This window comes from Myotis yumanensis, unplaced genomic scaffold (assembly GCF_028538775.1).
Source record: "Myotis yumanensis isolate MYYU_CA2020_CCGP unplaced genomic scaffold, mMyoYum1.0.hap1 SCAF_3, whole genome shotgun sequence".
NCBI lineage: Eukaryota > Metazoa > Chordata > Mammalia > Chiroptera > Vespertilionidae > Myotis > Myotis yumanensis.
Window position 1 is genome coordinate 83,500,027 of NW_027223754.1, and position 20,109 is coordinate 83,520,135.

The following is a 20,109-nucleotide window of genomic DNA, read 5'->3' on the forward strand; positions in this document are numbered from 1 at the left end:
TGTTGCTTTTTCTTAATAAATGGTGAGACCTTTAAAAGTAAAGAACATCACATTAAATTTATAACCTGTATGGCTGACATTTAGTAAACTCCCACTATAGTATATATAGTGAATGAACAAGCAAATGCTTAAAAAGAAGGCATACAAATAAAATTTACAGACACAAAAGAATTGTAATAACTAATATAATTATCATATCAAAATTTATAGACTCTTTTGATTGATATGAAACCTGAAACTATTCTTTTATTCATTTAGAAATTGTTTATTTAACTTCTACAGGGTTCCAGACATTATACTAAATCTTGGGACTTTAACTGTAAAACAAGATAACTGGATCCTTATCCTCATTGAGCATACATTCTAATGGGGTACAGACAAAAATCCAGTAAATCCGCTTCAAGTTGTAGTAAGTGCAGAAAAGGTTACAATGGACTGAGATATGGGAAAGAGGCAGTTTTACATAAGGTGATTTGGGGAAGGCTTCTCTGAGGAGCACTAAAGAGTTAAAAGAAGATTGTTGTGTTGTGTTTTGAAAGTCAAGGAACTAGCATGTGTAAAGGCTTTAAGGGAGGAAAGAATTTAGTGTGCTTAAAGACTTGAAAGAAAAATAGTGGGATGGGGGTATAATAGTCAAGGGAAGAGATAGCATGACATAAGGTGGTGCCCAGATTTTGAAAACGATAGGTATACTTTATGATAATGAAACACTGTAGGTTCTGTATAATATTTGAAGTTTATTCTAAGAAGTTACCATCAATTGTTAAGCAATAGAGTGATGTAATTCAATTTAATTTTTAAGAAATCACTTTTCTTTCAACCTAGTATTGGGAATATTTCTCGTTGGTATATTTTCTAGATCAATAAGTAAATAGACGACTTGAACAACACTTTATTTTTTAATATATTTTATTGATTTTTTTATAGAGAGGAAGGGAGAGGGATAGAGAGTTAGAAACATCGATGAGAAAGAAACATTGATCAGATGCCTTCTGCACCCCCCCCCCCCCCCCACTGGGTATGTGCCCACAACCAAGGTACATGCCCTTCACCAGAATTGAACCTGGGACCCTTCAGTCCGCAAGCCAACACTCTATCCACTGAGCCAAATTGGTTAGGGCTTAAACAACACTTTAAACAAGATAAAAAATAATAAGACTAACAACAACAGAATCCTAGTATTGCTACTTAGATCTTATTTAAGGTACTCAGATTATCTGGGCCTCAAATGGGAAAAATAGTACCTGACAGGGTACACACTGTTGTGAAACTCAAAATAATTCAATTTGTATAGATGATTAATGCTGTGGTGGATAAAAGCAGGTGCCTTTAGAGATATTCAGAGCCCAGTTCTCAAAAAGCGTAGTTATTACTCTCTTAGAAGCCAGAGACGACCAGGCTCACCTCCTGAAGGAAGAAAGACCAAGCAGAGAGGCCTAGCCATCCCAGCTGTGGTCCCAGTAGGACATCCTGGATCATCCAGCCATAGTTGACTTGACACAGCTCAGAGGAACCATCCAGCTAATGCATAGAACAGTGAGAATTAAAAATGTTGTTTTTAGCCACAGTTTTGAGGTAGTTTGTTATACCATAAAGGCTGATATAGAAAGTGCCATGATGATGAGTACTTTTAAGAAAAATAAAGCAGAATGGGGGAGGGAGGCAAGATAGAGATTGGCAGCTGGAGAGGAGGCAGTTATAGTGTTCATTTATAGCCATCTTAGAAATTCTCTGTAAGGAAATAATATTTGAACAGAGACTTGAGGGAGTAAGTCATGCAAAAATAAGAAGAAAATATTTCAACAGACGAAACATCAAATGTGAAGATCTTGAAATGAGAGCATATGATGTGTTTCTAGAATTGTAAAATGTGTTTGAACATAGTGAGCAAGGGAGGAGTGGTAGGAAACACAATTGGAGAGGATGCCCAAGGCCAAATTATAGAGTAGCTTGCAAGCTGTACTAAGAACTTTGGCTTTAATGTTTAAGTGTTATGGAAATGATATCTAATTTACAATATTAGAAAGTATACTCTGGCAGCTACAGAGAAAATAAGGAGTCAAGAGTGGAAGCAAGCCACAGAGAGAGAGGAAAAAAGTATCTATCTACACTAATAAAAGAGAAACATGGTAATTAGCGTACGACCGCTACCCTTCCCATTGGCTAATTAGCGAGATATGCAAATTAATCACCAGCCAAGATGGCGGTTAACTGTCAACAAAGATGGCGGTTAATTTGCATATGTAGGCACAATGCAGGGAGGCAAAATGGAAAGCACAGAAGAAGCCCCCTGGCACTCCCAGGGGGGAGCTAAGAGCCGGGGGGCAGGGCAAAGGCGGCCCCCAGGGCCGCCTTTGCCCTGCCCCCCAGCCATGATCGGAGAATCCTGGCCTTTGCTGCACTGGCCAGTGATAGCAGGAAGTAGGGGTGGAGACAGCAATGGGAGCTGGGCAGGGGTGGAGCCCGGGATCTCGGGGTGGCTGCAGCCACTGCCCGGAGCCCACGATCAGGGAGCAGTTGCAGCTGGGTGGGGGGGGCAGCTGCAGCTGGGGGTCCCTGCTGCCCTAACGCCTAGGCCAGAGGCATTAGGCACGGGCAGGGGTGGAGCCCATCGGGGGGCGGCTGCAGCTTGGGGGATCCTCTGCCCGGGCCTAACGCCTCCACCAGAGGCAAAAGGCCCGGGAGGGGCGGCTGCAGCTGGGGTCCCCGCTGCCCGGGCCTAACGCCTCGGCCAGAGGTGTAAGGCCCGGGCAGGGGCGGAGCCCATGATACGGGGGCGGCTGCAGCTGGAGGGGTCCCCTGCCCGGGCCTAACGCCTTGGCCAAAGGCGTTAGGCCCGGGAAGGGGCGGAGTTCACGATCGGGGGGCGGCTGCAGCTTGGGGGGTCCCCTACCTGGACCTAATGCCTCGGCCAGAGGCGTTAGGCTGGGCAGGGGCGGCTGCAGCTGGGGGTCCCCACTGCCCAGGCCTCACACCTCAGCCAGAGGCGTTAGGCCCAGGCAGGGGTAGAGCCCACGATCGGGCGGCTGCAGCTGGGGGGGTCCCCTGCCCACCTTCGGGGGGGGCGGCTGCAGCTGGGGGTTCCCCTGCCTAGGCCTAACGCCTCAGCCAGAGGAGGTGTTAGGCCGGGGCAGAGGCAGCTGCAGCAAGGGTCCCCGCTGCCCGGGCCTAACGCCTCGGCAGGGGCGGCTGCAGCTGGGTGTCCCCACTGCCCGGGCCTCACGCCTCAGCCAGAGGCGTAAGGCCCGGGCAGGGACGGAGCCCACGATCGGGGGGCGGCTACAGCTGGGGGGGTCCCCTGCCCAGCCTAACGCCTCAGCCAGAGGCATAAGGCCCGGGCAGGGGCGGAGCTCACGATCGGGGGCGGCTGCAGCTGGGGGGGTCCCCTGCCTGTGTCTAATGCCTCGGCCAGAGGCGTTAGGCTGGGCAGGGGCAGCTGCAGCTGGGGGTCCCCACTGCCCGGGCCTCACGCCTCAGCCAGAGGAGTAAGGCCCAGGCAGGGGTGGAGCCCACGATCGCAGGCGGCTGCAACTGGGGGGGGTCCCCTGCCCAGACCTAACGCCTCGGCCAGAGGAGGTGTTAGGCCGGGGCAGGGGCAGCTGCAGCTGGGGGTCCCCGCTGCCCGGGCCCAATGCCTAGGCCAGAGGTGTAAGGCCCGGGCAGGGGTGGAGCCCATGATCTTGGGAGGCTGCAGCTGCGGGGGTCCCCTGCCCGGGCCTAATGCCTTGGCCAGAGGCATTAGGCCTGGGCAGGAGCAGTGCCAGCGATCATGGGGAGCAGGGGCACAGTCGCTGATGGTGGGAGCTTGGGGTCCCCTGCCCAGGCCTAATGCCTTGGCCACAGGCGTTAGGCCTGGGAAGGGGTGGAGCAGGAGGTCCCTTGGAGAGCTGTGGGTCCCCTGCCCAGGCCTAATGCCTGGGCGAGAGGCATTAGGGCGGAGCGGTCAATTGCAGGGAGCAGGGGCCGAGTTGACGATGGTGGGGAGCTGGGGGTCTCTTGCCCAGGCCTAATGCCTTGGCCAGAGATGTTAGGCGTGAGCATGGGCAGAGCCAGTGATCACGAGCAGGGGCGGCGTGGGCGATCGTAGGGAGCTGGGGGTCCCCTGCCCACTCTGATCTGGGGCACCCTTCAGGGCAAACCAGCTGGCTCCCACCCGTTCATCAGGCTTCTATCCTATATAATAAAAGGGTAATGTGCACATGGAATTTTTTTCCCCAAATATATTTTATTGATTTTTTACAGAGAGGAAGGGAGAGGGATAGAGAGTTAGAAACATCGATGAGAGTGAAACTTTGATCAGCTGCCTCCTGCACACCCCCTACTGGGGATGTGTACGCAACCAGAGTACATGCCCTTGACGAGAATCGAACCTGGGACCCTTCAGTCCGCAGGCCGATGCTCTATCCACTGAGCCAAACCCGTTAGGGCGGTAATGTGCAAATTGACCCTAACAGCAGAAAGACTGGGAATGACTGGTCACTATGACACACACTGACCACCAGGGGGCAGATGCTCAATGCAGGAGCTGCCCCCTGGTAGTCAGTGCACTCCCACAGGGGGAGCTCTGCTCAGCCACAAGCCAGGCTGAAGGCATCACATTGGCGATGGTGGGAGCCTCTCCTGCCTCCTCAGCAGCTCTGTGGATGTTCAACTGCAGCTTCGGCCCGCTGGCAAGTGGACATCCCCCAAGGGATGTATCACTTCCAGCTTAGGCACAATCCCCCGGGGAGCAGGCCTAAGCCAGCAGGTGGACATCCCTGGAGGGGTCCCAGACTGCGAGAGGGCACAGGCTGGGCTGAGGGACCCCCGAGTGCACAAATTTTTGTGCACGGGGCCTCTAGTGTATATATAAAAGCTTAAGTGTCATCTGACTGGTAGGTATGATGCGCACTGACCACCAAGGGGCAGACACTCAATGCAGGAGCTGCCATGGCACACATTGGCAGGCACCATGGACCGAGCACTGACGAACCAATACTCGGCGTCCCCCAAATGGGACACAGGCCCGGCCACCACCCCAGAGCAACACCCCACCAAACCACAGCCAATGCTGCCAAGACCCCATGGCTCAAAATGCGGCCCACAGCCCAGCCTAGCCCAGAAACGGTCACTGTGGACACTGGGAAATGACATCACATAGCAATACCCGGCTTCCTCTCCCTAGTGACTAGCCTCCTTGGAGATTCTTCAGCCCAGGAATATGACTTGCTTTATAGCCAGGTGCAGACATTTTACACTTTAACCAAATATTTGAGAAGCATTTTTTACATGCCTCATCTCATTTGATCCTCACAGAAGTCCTGGAGTAGGTAAATAGGAGACTCGGTAGAATCCTATTGTTTTTCTTTTCATTAGCAAGACAATGGAGATTTAGAAAGTTTAGAAACTTGACCTGACTGAAAAAAAGTAAGAAATGGTGGAACTTGAAAATGACTTCAGGTTTTCTCACTGCGCAGAATATAGTCAAACATGGCTACAGTTAAATATTTTACCCTTTGTTCTCCCTGCGTGATCTGCAATAATAATGTGCTTTGTGTTGATATTTACTACTGTATTGCTGACAATTACCTGAAAGGGAGTTGGGGTGCTTCACTGGGCTGGAAAAAGTTTAGCTAAATCATCAAGCAGCTCTAATTAAGCAAATTTATTCTATATCTATAAAAGGCTAAGTTGATTTGTGCATGCTTGATACCTATAAAGCTCTCACTGGGCAATTGTGTGTGTGTTTCGATCTGTCATTGTTGATCATGAATTTGGTTGACTTTTCTATTATAGAGAAAGGACAAATAGCAATATTAAAATATTTCTTCTAGTTAATTGAATCCATGCACCAGCACACTAGTGTGTGTGTGTGTGTGTGTGTGTGTGTGTGTGTGTGTATACACTGAGTGGCCAGATTATTATGACCACCTGATATTTGTAGGCAAATTAGCTATACTTTCACACTGAAGTTGCTAGAGGGCCAGACCATTATAAATAGAGAAGCAGGTTGTTTACCACAACAGTAGAAGTGATTTTTTTTCTGAAGATTTGGGTAAACAATGAGATTTAACAGCCTTTGAACATGGGATGGATACACACACACACACACACACACACACACACTGAGTGACCAGATTATTATGACCACCCCATCAGTACTTCATTGGGCCACCTTTTGCCTTCAATACTGCAGTGATTCTTCTTGGCATTGATTCCACGAGATGGTGAAAGGTGATGCGAGGAATCTGACACCATGCATGATGAATAGCACTGTCCAGTTCTGTGAGATTTGATGGTTGTGGAACCAGCTGCCTAATGGCACTTTTAACTTTGTCCCACAAATGCTCAATTGGATTGAGATCTGGTGATTGTGGGAGCCACCTAAGAAGGTAAAGTCTCCCTCATGTTCTTGAAACCACTCCTGCACAATACGAGCACTGTGGCATGGCGCATTGTCTTGTTGGAAGAAGCCATCTCCATTGGGCTATGCCATCAACATAATAGGATGAACTTGATCAGCAATGATACTTAGGTATGTTGTGCTATTCAGCATTGTTCCACACTAATTAAAGGGCCCAAGTCATGCCAGGATAACATGCTCCAAACCATAACACTGCCCCCACCTGCTTGAAGGTTTGCACTCATGCATGTGGGGTGCATGCTTTCATGCTGTTTCTGCCAAATTCTCACTATGCCATCTTCATGATGCAACTGGAAACGTGATTCATCGGACCACATGACTTTTTTCCAGTGCTCGACTGTCCAATCCTTATGTTCCTATGCGAATTTGAGACGTTTCATCTTGGTAACTGCAGACAGCAAAGGTGTTTGAACAGGCCTTCGACTTCCATATCCCATACGATGCAGTGTATGGCTAATTTGCCTACAAATGTCAGGTGTTCATAATAATCTGGCCACTCATTGTGTGTGTGTGTGTATGTATGTGTGTGTGTGTGTGTATATATATATATATAGATAGATAGATAGATATAGATATAGATATAGATATAGATATAGATATAGATATATCCCACGTTCAAAGGCTGTTAAATTGCATTGTTTACCCATATCTTCAGAAAATAATCACTTCTACTGTTGTGGTAAACAACCTGCTTCCCTATTTATAATGGTCTGGCCCTCTAACAACTTCAGTGTGAAATTATAGCTAATTTGCCTACAAACGTCAAGTGGTCATAATAATCTGGCCACTCAGTGTATGTGTGTTTGTGTGTATATACATATACATATACATGTACATATACATATATTCTTTTTTATTTTTTTGTTTTTTACTTTTCTTCTTATATACTCATTCCCTTTCTACCTCCTCTATATTGAATTGTGGCCATTTCCCCATTCCTTCAATTCCTTGACCTTACCTTCTGGAAATAAGCTTTGCCTCTTCAGATTCACCTGGGTGTTTTTTGTTTGGGTGTTTGTTGTTTGGATTAGTTGTTTGTTGTTTGCATTCTTCTCTCAGTATTTATTTTTTTGCATTTTTTGGATTAGTTGTTGCTTTTCTTGAGTTTTCTCCCCATATACATATGTTTTTCCCCTTTCTTTTTTCTTCTCTTTCTTTTCACTCTTACATTTTTTTTCCTTTTCTCAATATCATTTTTGCACTCTTTTCTCTCCCCTAATTCTCTTTTCTCTGGTGGTCAACTTTATTTGGTGTTATTCATATTGTGAATACATTTGTGTTTGGTGCCCTGTGTATTGTGACTTGTCGTATTGTATTTTGTGCCTTTAAGTCAACACAGGACAGAGAGAGCTACATAACCAGAACATGGGGAGACAAAGAAACAGCCCCTACATGAAAGAAAAGGAGGAGTAACTTGAAAAAGAAGTAAACTAAATGAAGGCACGCAGTATATCAGAGAAAGAATTCAGAGCAATGGTCATAAGGACGTGGAAAAGGATGGAAGATAAATTCAACAATATGTGTAAGAACCTAGAGGAAATGAAGAAGAACCAAGAAGAAATGAAGAATGACATCACTGCAATAAAGAACAGAATAGAAAGCATCAGCAGTAGACTAGAAGAAGCGGAGGACCGCATCAGAGAGCTAGAAGACAAGGTAGGAAAAAATACCCAAGCATAGCAGCAACTGGGGAAAAAAAAATTAAAAAACATGAGGAGAGCCTAAGGGAACTTTGGGACAACACGAAATGAAACAACATCTGCATAATAGGGGTGCCAAAAGGAGAGGAAAGTGAGCAAGGACTAGAAAACCTGTTTGAAGAAATAATGACAGAAAACTTCCCTGATATAGGGAAGAAAAAACTCACACAAGTCCAAGAAGCTCACAGAGTCCCAAACAAGATGAACCCCAAAAGACACATCATAATTGAATTGGCAAACACCAACAACAAAGTAAGAATCTTAAAAGCGGCCAGAGAGAGACAGAAAGTTACCTACAAGGGATCTCCCATCAGACTATTGACTGATTTATCAACAGAAACTCATCAGAAAAGAATGGAATGAAATATACAAAGTCGTGCAAAGCAAGGGTCTGAATCCAAGAATACTGTACCCTGCAAGGCTATCAATCAAAGTTGAGGGTGATATCAGGAGCTTCACAGAAAAAAAAAGGACTAAGGGAGTTTATTACAACCAAACCAGGAAATGCAAGAAATGCTAGAGTGTCTGCCATAAAAAGAAGAAATAGGAAGGGAAGAAGGAACACAGGCATAAAGAATAAAAATGGCAACAAACAAGTAACTATCAATAACTCTAAATTAAAATGGTTTAAATCCCCCAATCAAAAGACATCAGGTAGCTGAATGGATAAGAAAACATGACCCATATATCTGCTGTCAACAGGAGACCCACGTCAGAACAAAGGACTCACACAAACTGATGGTGAAGGGATGGAGAAAAGTTTTTCAGTCCAATGGAAATGAAAAAGAAGCTGGGGTAGCAATACTTGTATCTGACAAATTAGACCTCAAAGTCAAGGTCATAACTAGAGATAAGGAATTGTCATAATACTAAAGGGAGCAATTCAACAAGAAGTATAACTCTGGTAAACATATATGCACCTAATGCAGGAGCACCAAAATACATAAAAAAAAAACTTCTGGAAGATATCAAGGGAGAGATTGACAGCAATACAGTCATAGTAGGGGACTTTAATACCTAACACCACTGCATAAATCCATTAAACAAAAATTCAGCAAAGAAACATCAATACTAGATCAGATGGAGTTAATTGACATCTTCAGAACATTCCATCCAAAAGCCACAGAATATACATTCTTCTCACGTGCACATGGGTCATTTTCAAAGATAGACCACATATTGGGACACAGGCAAAGTCTTTTCAAATTCAAGAAGATAGAAATCATATCCAGCACCTTCTCAGATCACAATGGCCTAAAATTGGAAATCAACTACAATAAAAACAATGGGAAAAATCAAATACCTGGAGGCTAAATAGCATGCCATTAAACTATTACAGGGTTATCAAAAAGTTCAAAGAAGAAATAAACATAATTGCAACAAATGGCAATGAAAACACAACAATCCAAAATCTATGGGACACAGTGAAAGCAGTCTTGAGAGGGAAGTTCATAGTTCTATAGGCCTACCTTAAAAAAACAAGAAAAAATGGTAATAAATTATCTAACCTTACAACTCAAAGAGTTGGAAAGAGAACAACAAGAAAAGCCCAGCATAAGCAGAAGGAAGGAAATAATAAGATCAGAGCAGAAATAAATTACATAGAGACCAAAAAAAAAAAAACAAAAAAAAACACAACAATACAAAAGATCAATGAAACCATGAGCTAGTTCTTTGAAAGGAGAAACAAGGTTGATGAATCTTTAGCCAGGCTCACCAAGAAGCAAAGAGAGAGGACCCAAATAAACAAAATCAGAAATAAAAGAGGTGAAGTAACAACTAATCCCACAGAAATACAAAAGATTATGAAAAAATACTATGAACAACTTTCTCCCAACAAAATGGATAACCTAGATGAAATGGACATATTTTTAGAAAAACACAAGCTCCCAAAACTCAATCAGGAAGAATTTGAAAACCTGAATAGGCTGATAATTACCAAAGAAATTGAAGCAGTGATCAAAAATCTTCCATCAAACCAAAGCCCAGGTCTGGACGGCTTTACAGCGGAGTTCTCCCAAGCATTCAAAGAACTAAAACCGATGCTCCTCAGACTATTCTAAAAAATTCAAGAGGAAGGCACACTTCCAAGCTCTTTTTATGAAGCCAGCATTACCCTAATTCCAAAATCAGATAAAGAGGCCACAAAAAAGACAACTACAGGCCAATATCTATGATGAACGTACATGATAAAATCCTCAACAAAATTCAATCTAGCAAATCATTTTCAGTGTTACATTAGAAGGATGACACACCATGACCAAGTGGGATTTATTCTGGGCATGCAAGGATGGTACAATATCTGCAAATCAATAAATATGATACATCACATAAACAACTTGAGAGACAAAAATCACATAATCATATCAGTTGATGCAGAAAAAGCATTTGACAAAATCCAACACCCTTTCTTGATAAAAACTCTCAGCAAAGTGGGAATAGAGGGATCATACCTCAACATAATAAAAGCCTTACATGACAAACCTACAGCCAGCATCATACTCAATGGGCAAAAACTAAACTCATTTCCCCTAAGAATGGGAACAAGACAGGAATGCCCACTTTCACCACTCCAATATAGTACTGGAAGTGCTAGCCATAGCAATCAGACAAGAAGAAGAAATAAAAGGCATCCAAGTTGGAAAAGAAGAAGTAAAACACTCCTTGTTCGCAGGTGACATAATACTATATATAGAAAACCCCATAGACTCCATCAAAAAAGCTAATAGACCTAATAAATGTATTTGGCAATGTAGCAGCATACAAAATTAACAACCAGAAATCTATGGCCTTTTTATATACCAATAATGACCTCACAGAAAGAGAAACTAAAAAAACAATAACATTTACCATTACACCAAAAAAATAATAATAATAATAATATACCTAGGAGTAAACTTAACTAAGGAAGTAAAAGACCTGTACTTGGAAACTACATGACATTGAAAAAAGAGATAGAGGAAGACATAAACAAATGGAAGAACATACCATGTTCATAGGTTGTAGAATCAGCATCATTAAAATGTCCATACTACCCAAAGCAATCCACAGATTTAATGCAATCCCCATTACAATACCAATGGCATATTTCAAAGATCTAGAACAAACTCTCCAAAAATTCAGCTGGAATAAAAAAAAAAAAAACTCGAATAGCTGCAGCAATCCTGAGAAAGAAGAACATAGTTGGAGGGATTACAATACCGGATATCAAGCTATACTACAAAGCCATGGTTCTCAAAACTGCCTGACACTGGCACAAGAACAGACTTACAGACCGATGGAGCAGAACAGATAACCCAGAAATTGACCCAAGTCATTATGCTCAATATTTGACAAAGAAGGCAAGAGCATACAATGGAGTCAAGACAGTCTCTTCAATAAGCAGTGCTGGGAAAATTGGTAAGATACATGCAAAAAAATAAAACTAGATCACCAACTTACACCATACACACACAAAAAAAAACCCCTCAAAATGGCTAATGGACTTGAATGTAAGACGGAAAACCATAAAAAACCTACAACACTCCATAGGCAGCAAAATAACAGACATATGTCATAGCAATATCTTACCAACACAGCTCCTAGGGCAATGGAGACTAAGGAGAAAATAAACAAATGGGGCTACATCAAAATAAAAAGCTTCTGCAGAGCAAAAGAACATCAACAAAACAACAAGAAATCCCACTGCATGGGAGAACATATTTGCCAGTGATATTTCAGATAAGGGTTTAATCTCCAAAATTTACAGATAACTCATACAATTTAACAAAAGGAAGATGACAATCCAATCAAAAAATGGACAACGGACCTAAGTAGACACTTTTCCAAAGAGGATATACAGAAGGCCAAGAGACATATGAAAACATGTTCAAAGTCACTAATCATCCGAGAGATGCAAATCAAAACAACAATACAGTACCATCTCACACCTGTCAGAATGGCTATCGTCAACAAAACAGCTGACAAGTGCTGGCGAAGATGTGGAAAAAAAGGAACCCTCATGCACTGCTAGTGGAAATGCAGACTGGTGTAGACACTGTGGAAGACAGTATGGACTTTCCTTAAAAAGTTAAAAATGGAACTCCCATTTGACCCAGTAATCCCACTTCTAGGACTATATCCCAAGAAACCAGAAACACCAATCAGAAAGAACATATGCACCCCTATGTTCATAGCAGCCTAATTTACAATAGCTAAGATTTGGAAACGACCTAAGTGTCCATCAGCAGATGAGTAGATTTAAAAACTGTGGTTCATCTACATGATGGAATACTATGCTGCTGTAAAAAAGAAGGAATTCTTACCATTTGCAACAGCCTGGATGGAACTGGAGAGCATTGTGCTAAGCGAAGTAAGCCAGTCAATGAAAGAAAAATACCACATGATCTCACTCATATGTGGGATATAATGATCAACATATTTTGATGAACAAAAATAGGTCCAGAGACAAATGGCAGGGGTGGGGCGGGGGCAGAGAGAGAGCAACCAAAGTACTTCTATGCATGCATATTAGCATAACCAATGGACACAGATACTGGGGCAGTGGGGGCTTGCCCAGGGTATGAATGTCTGGGGGGGGGGGGGGGGGCGTCAATCAGGGAAAAAGGAGATATATGTAAAACTTTAGACAATAATAATAAGAAAAAGTATGCTATCTATTTGAGAAATTGAATCTAGTTAAAAACCTTTCTACAAATAAAATGTTTGGCCAGGTTAGTTTTACAAGTGAATTTTTTCAAAAAATAGATAATGCACTTTAATTCTTTTTATGAGGATAGCATATCTTTGATAGGAAGCCCTGATGAAGAAAGTTCTCAAAAGATATACAGAAAAATAAACTAAATATTAGCTTTGTATAACTCTAAAAGTTCCTTGGTGCTTCTTCCCATTACCAGTCTGTTTCCCAATTTGGGCCACCATACATTAGCTATCTCTTTTCTAGCATTTCCTATAAGTGGAATTGTATAGTATACTAGCAGCCCAGTGCAAAATTTATGCACCTTGAAATGAACTATGGGCCACGAGCCTGCAGTAGGCACAGGGGCAGGTCTCAGCCCATCCTCTGCGCCTCTGCCCGGCCCCTACCTCCACGGCCCGGCCCCTGGTTCCCCTGTCTGCCTGCAGCCCCGCTCCTGCTGGTCCCACGCACTGAAGGCGCCAGCTGCACTGGCACCTCCTAATGGTGCGGAGCGATTGGTGCCAGCGCCATCACTGAGTGAGAGCAGCGGCTGCTGTCCTGATCGCCCCTCAGGAGAAGGAGGAGGTGGAGAAGCCCTCAGGGGCGACCAGGGCCAGCAGCTGCCGCTCCCACCTACTGATGGCACAAAGTGATCAGGGCTGGTGCCGGGATCCAGCAGCAGGTGGGAGTGGAACAGGCACTGGCCACTGGGCGGGACTGCAAAGAGAGCAAAGAATTTTCAGTAACCACCAGAGGCTCTCCCTGATGACAGTGACTGGTGCCTCACCTTGGTCTGGTGCCCCCCTCACCTGCTCCACCATCCTGCCACAGCCAATGCCCGCCATGTTCTGCACACGCCCCCTGGTGGTCAGCATACGTTATAGTGACTGGTTGTTCGGTTATTCTAGTTGTACCACCTTTCTATTTGCATATTAGCCTTTTATTATATAGGATTATATAAGATACTATCTGGTGTTTAGCTTCTTTGAAAGGAAAAATCAGTGCAGAATATTGGGCTCATCACAATGCATTTTCCTTATCTGTAGGATTTTACCCTGAACACTTGGCTGACTGGGTAGACCTCCTGTTCTTTCATATTGATGTGTTGTATTTTATTCAACTCTTTTATTAGTGTTAATGGGATGGTGGGTCTAAAATATGATAGTTCATGACAGCCCAAAGCGTAAGAGTTCTAGCAGTATTTAGTGGAAGTACAAAGGTGCAGAGGTCAAGGGTGAGGTGAGTGTTCTAATTAAATAGAATCTACATGGTTCCCCAGTAAAATTGAGCAAAATTGAAAGATTCAAATTTATATTGTTCCCATTAAGTATAGGATATATATCACATATTGTTATAGCAATCAAGAGTCAGTTCCGGAAACAAGATGCGTTAAGCAGGAGGGCATTTAGTGCAGGGAACTAGTGTTTACAAATTGTTGGAATGCCTGAAGGAATAAATTCTAAACTAGGCCTATAAGAATAACTCCCCAAACCAGCGGCTCTGTCAGGGAAGCTACTGCCTCCTAGACTGACACTAGAACTGTACTGAGGTGCTGTTGCTGCCACTGCTACTCCACGACCTCGCTCGCTGGCAGCAATAACAAAGAGGCCCAGCAAGAAAGCCTTACCCTCACTTCAGCCTTTCAAATTTCACAATTGGTAGCAAACACTACTTGAAGGGAATGTAGGAATTGTAATTTTTGGCTTAGGAACTTTTCCAAATCTTAGGAGGGTAGAATGAGAGCCAAGCCAAAATTTCTACTGTGCACATAAGTGAAAAGTCCGGCATTCCTCTAGCATTGCCATTGATGAGTATAATGTTTAATGAGACTTTCGATTTGTACCTTTGATTTTTTCTGTCTGCTAAATGAGCATTTATAGCCTGTGATTTAAATATCCAGAATGCATACCAATCAATTAAAGGTTGTGTTTGAGTTAATATTTTAATATTTATTGAGGACATACAAGATACCTGACATTACCTAGGTAGCTCTAAAAATTTAAACAGCTTAAAAAGATTGGCATTACCTAATTCCAAGATTATTTTCAAATCATGAAATCAGTTTGTTTCATAATCAAGTGTGTATGGAAACTTTCATCAACTTCACATATAATTTTTATTGTATATTCAAGGACACTGTGATATATTCCATAAGTATAGCAATTTAGATCTTGATATGAAAATGAAACTGATATACTCAAGGGCAAAAAGCTAAATTTAGCTTCCTCCTGCATTGCCCTTTATACTACAACACCATGTTTGTTGATCTGTTTTCCTTGCTTTCTTTTTCCTTAATCAATAAAAGATTTGAATAAACTCAGGACAATTACACCAGTACTATCTATATGTTTTTTGGACCTTTTTATGCTACTGAGGTCTTAATGATGTTTTCAACAGCTTTCAGTGATTGAAAATTCAAGGAGAGAATAAAAACAAAGAAACTGGTGAACTATAGTGATTGTTAGCTTGACTGTTAAGCAATAAAGTGTTTAGGACTAGAAGTTAGAAGGCATACAATGCTTAAACAGGTTTAATATGACAGTGTGGGGCTAGTATTTTTATATGTCAAATAGGTTCTGTTTGTGATTTATAATGATTCTGAATTTGAAATTTAGCTCAATTTTTCTCTTGCTGTTTGCATTAGAAAGAATTTATTTCAAAGAACTCTAAGAAAGAACTGACTTAATTTTATTTTGGGGCACAGTAAATGTAAGACTGTATTTCATAAGTATTCTAATTGGATCATTTCAGAGAACAGGGAGCATTTACTTTAACATTATTTTTATTATCATTCATTTATTTGTTCATCTGTATTAGTAAATATGATTTTTAGAACTAGGTAGTACATAGTTGCCTTTTTAACTTGTATTTTATTTTTGTGAAATTATAAGGTTTGATTAGACTCTAAAAGAGCCCGTGGATTTCTTTACCTCACCATTCACTTAATTTCAGAAAATTCTCTGGTTAAATATTTGAATGGTAATGTCTGATCAGCAAAATGTTTGAGTGTTTTTCAAATTATTCCTGATTATAACTTTCTTTCATTATCTTTCTCAGATGTTGTCTTTGATTGTTGGGTATCTGTAGTGCTTCACTAAACAAGTTTAATTTATGCTGTTTTGATTTCTAGTCAGCTTATAAATTAATTTGTGAGAGAATGGATGGGTGGGAAAATATCAGAGAATTATAATTAAGATTGTTCTTTTTGAGACTTAAAAATGTCAATAATAAAGTGTGTTTTAATTCAATTATTTTTCTTTGTCCTCAGGTGGATCTCCATACTTAGCAACCAAAATAAATGAAGCAAAGGACTTGCTGGAAGAAACCACCAAACATTGATTGATGCTCAAGGACTACAGTGAAGGAAAAAAGGGGGTGCTTAAAAAACAAAGTCCTGTGTATTTAACCTAAACCACCACTGACCATCATAATTCCCATACATGTACATGTGCTAAACCTAAATAATTTATTCCACTGTTTTGTGGTATAATAATAAAAGATTAATAATCTGTCTTTTTTATTATCTTTTAAAAGAACACCTGAAAATTCTATAACTGATCTTTTTTTCTTACTGTCTTACTTTCTCTGTGATAATCATACATTTTAATATTTCTGTTCTATTAGTTTAAAATTCCCCATATTCTTCTCTCTCACAAAAGGTATCCAAAAAATATGATCCTCAATAATGTAATTGGTATTTGTGAGCAATAAATAGAAATGTCTTTACTGTTTATACAGGGTAGGCAAAAGTAGGTTTACAGTTGCATTGAATTCTTTTGAGTTAATAAAGCTACTGTAAATCTACTTTTGCCTCTTCCTGTGTTTATACTCATATTGTCCCTGTTTTCTCAGAGAAATTTAGTACTCTGTTGTTTAAGGGGCTTTAAATGTTTTGAGACCAAACACTGACTGCTATCCCATGGGGAAATGATCTGAAACTTAATGGAATTTACAGAATGGTATTTTCTGAAGTATAGTTAGGACTATTTAAAGAACTCTGCTCTGAGATCCTATAGCTGAAGCATGAGAACTTGGAGAGCTACTAAAATGATTAAAGATTTACAAAATGAGCACTATGAGGAAAGGCTGAAAGAGCTGTGAGAAGTCTGAGGAGTTTGTATTTAATTATAGTCTTCCGGTACTGTATATTTATTCAATTACTCATTCAGATATTCATTGACCACTTACAATGTGTAGGATGCTGTTGTGGGCCCTGTGGGAGTTACAGGTGTGAACCAGACATAGATCCTGACCCAAAGGGTCTTATATTTCGAAAAAAGATAAATCACATGAATACTATTAGAGATGTATACATCTATGCTAAGGAAGTTAAAGAAAAGAAAGGAATATTTTAAACTGAGAGCATTGAGGGAGTTCCATAGAGTAAGTGGCATAGAGCTGGGCTTTAAAAACAATAAGCGATACTGGTTTTATATGATTGAAAGTCAGTACATTTCTTTTGAGATCAGTCAGAATAGTAGAAATGGGATCTTTATTACTGTGAATAGAGTGTGGGGTTTCTCAAAAGCAAAGGGTTGGCATATGGTGTTGAGGGGCTGGCCCTGTGGTTTACACTGCATTAAATTATATCCTTGAAACAGCCACTGGTCATCATCACTTTACTATTCCAAAGGTGAGAAAACAGATCCAGATCCAGAGTTACCAGCATTATTTTCTAGCATGTACTACTTTACAAATTCTGAGTTCATCCCAGATAAACTGAACTACTGTATTTTATCTATCTAAAAATAATTTTTAATATCTAGATGCATCTTTGGTTTATTGCATCCTGTAGTTCGGAAGTTCTCCATGTTGGCAATATTATCAGTATTGAGTTGAATCATTCCTGTTGTGGGAGGTCTCCTGTGCAATGTCGGGCGATTGGCAACATCCATGCTTGTACCTGCTAAAGACCAGTGGCACCCCATCAGTTGTGACAACTACAAATGTTCACAGACATTGCCAAATGATCCCAGGGGGTGCAGATTTGCCCCTGGTTGAGAGCCATGCTATAAATGTGTAGTATGTTTTCTTTTGGTACATAAACTAATGGCCTGACTTAAAGTTGATTGAATTTCAGAGTTAGTAAAATACCATTCTTGCTTTAAAGTCTCCTTGCACATCCTAATTTTATTGTGCTTCAGAGTTTTTCATTTTTCTGCTCACTGTTATCTTTGTACCTTAGATGCCCTTCTAATCCTCAGATCTTCATATGCTCAAAGTCTAGAGGTCCCTGAAGGCCAAGCTAAAATGTATCTCTTCTTTCCTGGTGCTTCCAGTAAAAGTAATATGAATCAACTCTCAGAGAGCAGGGACCATATCTTTCTTGTTTACTGCCACATTGGCACCCAGTAAATATTGGTTGAATGAATGAATGAATGAATGAATGAATATATTCCCACACCACTTTATTGCTCACTTTATAGTACTTATATCTTGGTACTGTGTGTAATATGCCTTATTTCTCCATTAAAGAACCTTTCGAGCAAATATGTTGTCATTTATCTTTGTAACCTCTTTAGTGTGGAACATTTGTATTTAGTAGCCATCATAAAGTTGTAAGTACTAAGAAAATGTTTTCTGAATACTATACTTCACAAAATGTTACCACTAATTTTGAAAGTTATGCTAAGCAATATATGGGCACCCTCAGGACATACCTTTTAATTGACATACTTTCTAATGCATACTGTATTTGTAAGAATTTGAGTCCCCAGCATTAGCTTGGAATTTCTTTCATTCTCATTTTTCTACTAAGCATGTGCCTTAGAGTTAGTTGTTGTTTTGAATATTATCCTCCTATAACTTGATCTTGGGCAGTGTCTATAATCGCCTCACCTATAGAATAGAGGAAATGATAATCCTAATAAGGTGTTTTAGGAAATAATGTGTAAAGCATTTAGTCACATAGCAAGTACTCAAAAAATGTAAGTATTACTTCTTTCACTGCTCCTTTAAATATAAATCTTTGAATACCTTGAATTAAGGTTTGAGGTGTGTTCCAGTAATCATTTATCTTACTCTTGAATCTGCAATTTGGGAGCACATGGTGGGGATGGCTGGTCTCTATTTCATGCAGCCTCAATTGGAGCCACTTGAAGTTAGTACTGGCTGCTGGCTGGGAGCCCCAGATCCTCTCTACAGAGGCTTCTCCAGGGGCTACTAGAGCATCATCACACGATGGTAGAAAGTGGTCCGAAGAGACAGGAAGTGGAAGCCGCAATCCACCTCGCTCTGAACACTGGCAGTCATAGAGCCCCCCTAGATTTCAAAGGGAGAGGATAGAATTGTGAAATGATTAGAGGTCATCTTTACTATGTAGCAGGGCAGGATTTGGGTCCCCCCAACCCTAGTCAAATCAGTTAAGGCATTGTTTTTTAAAAACATTATCAGGAATGTAGAATTTAAGTACAGCTACCTGAAACAGTTTTAGATGATACAACTGCTATTTTAGGTAGATATTCAGTAGTCATTCTCTAAGTGGCAATGTCATAAAATTGGATTTTAAACAGCTACCCATCCTTATTATCTGTAAAGGCTTTATTTGAATGGTTACCTATCTTTAGTAAAGATTGCTTGTACATATTTGCTGTCATTGCATAGTCTTCTTAATTAAGTCTTTGTTGCTATTGCAGCTTCTGTTTAATTTTTTTTATCTTAGATGCAATCTGAGGGAGCAGGAAGGGCCTTTCCAAAACAAAACAATTTTTTCTTAGATTCCAGAGAAAGTGTAAGTCAAATGGACAGCCAATTAAAAGGGAGTCCAGTATGCCATTTAGACTATGGTTGATGGTGCCAATCTCCAGCATAAAGTCAAAAGTGGAGAGAAGTTACTAAGGGAAAAGTGTGTCGATTGTGGAAAACTATTTTATTTAGTCTTTTTTTTTTTTTTTTTTTTTTTTTTGCTTAAAGTATTACAAAGAGTATTACATATGTCTCCTTTTTTTCCCCTTTGACCTTCCCCAGCCTCCCCTACCCCCCAGTGTCTTGTGTCCATTGGTTATGCTTATATGCATGCATATAAGTCCTTCGATTGATCTCTTACCCCCCCCCCCCCCCAACCCTCCCTGGCCTTCCCGCTGTAGTTTGGTGCTGCTCTGCCTCTGTATCTATTTTTGTTCATCAGTTTATAATGGTCTTTATTATCCTTAAATGAGTGAGATCATGTGGTATTTTTCTTTCATTGACTGACTTATTTCACTTAGCATAATGCTCTCCAGTTCCATCCATGCTGTTGCAAATGGTAAGAATTCCTTCTTTTTTACAGCAGCATAGTATTCCATTGTGTAGATGTACCACAGTTTTCTAATCCATTCATCTGTTGATGG

The 20,109-nt window shown here is 41.2% G+C and overlaps 1 protein-coding gene across 2 annotated transcripts in view; it reads left to right on the plus strand.

Moving 5' to 3' along the window:
• DNAJC15 (DnaJ heat shock protein family (Hsp40) member C15) overlaps nucleotides 1–16,292 on the plus strand; it is a 94,007-nt gene extending 77,715 nt beyond the window's left edge. For both annotated transcript variants that reach the window (XM_070409019.1, XM_070409018.1), the window contains exon 6: nucleotides 16,050–16,292. In XM_070409019.1, the coding sequence (XP_070265120.1) occupies nucleotides 16,050–16,120 (71 nt within the window). In that variant the 3' untranslated portion in view covers nucleotides 16,121–16,292. The remainder of the gene's footprint in view (nucleotides 1–16,049) is intronic.
• Nucleotides 16,293–20,109: the final 3,817 nt, after the last annotated feature.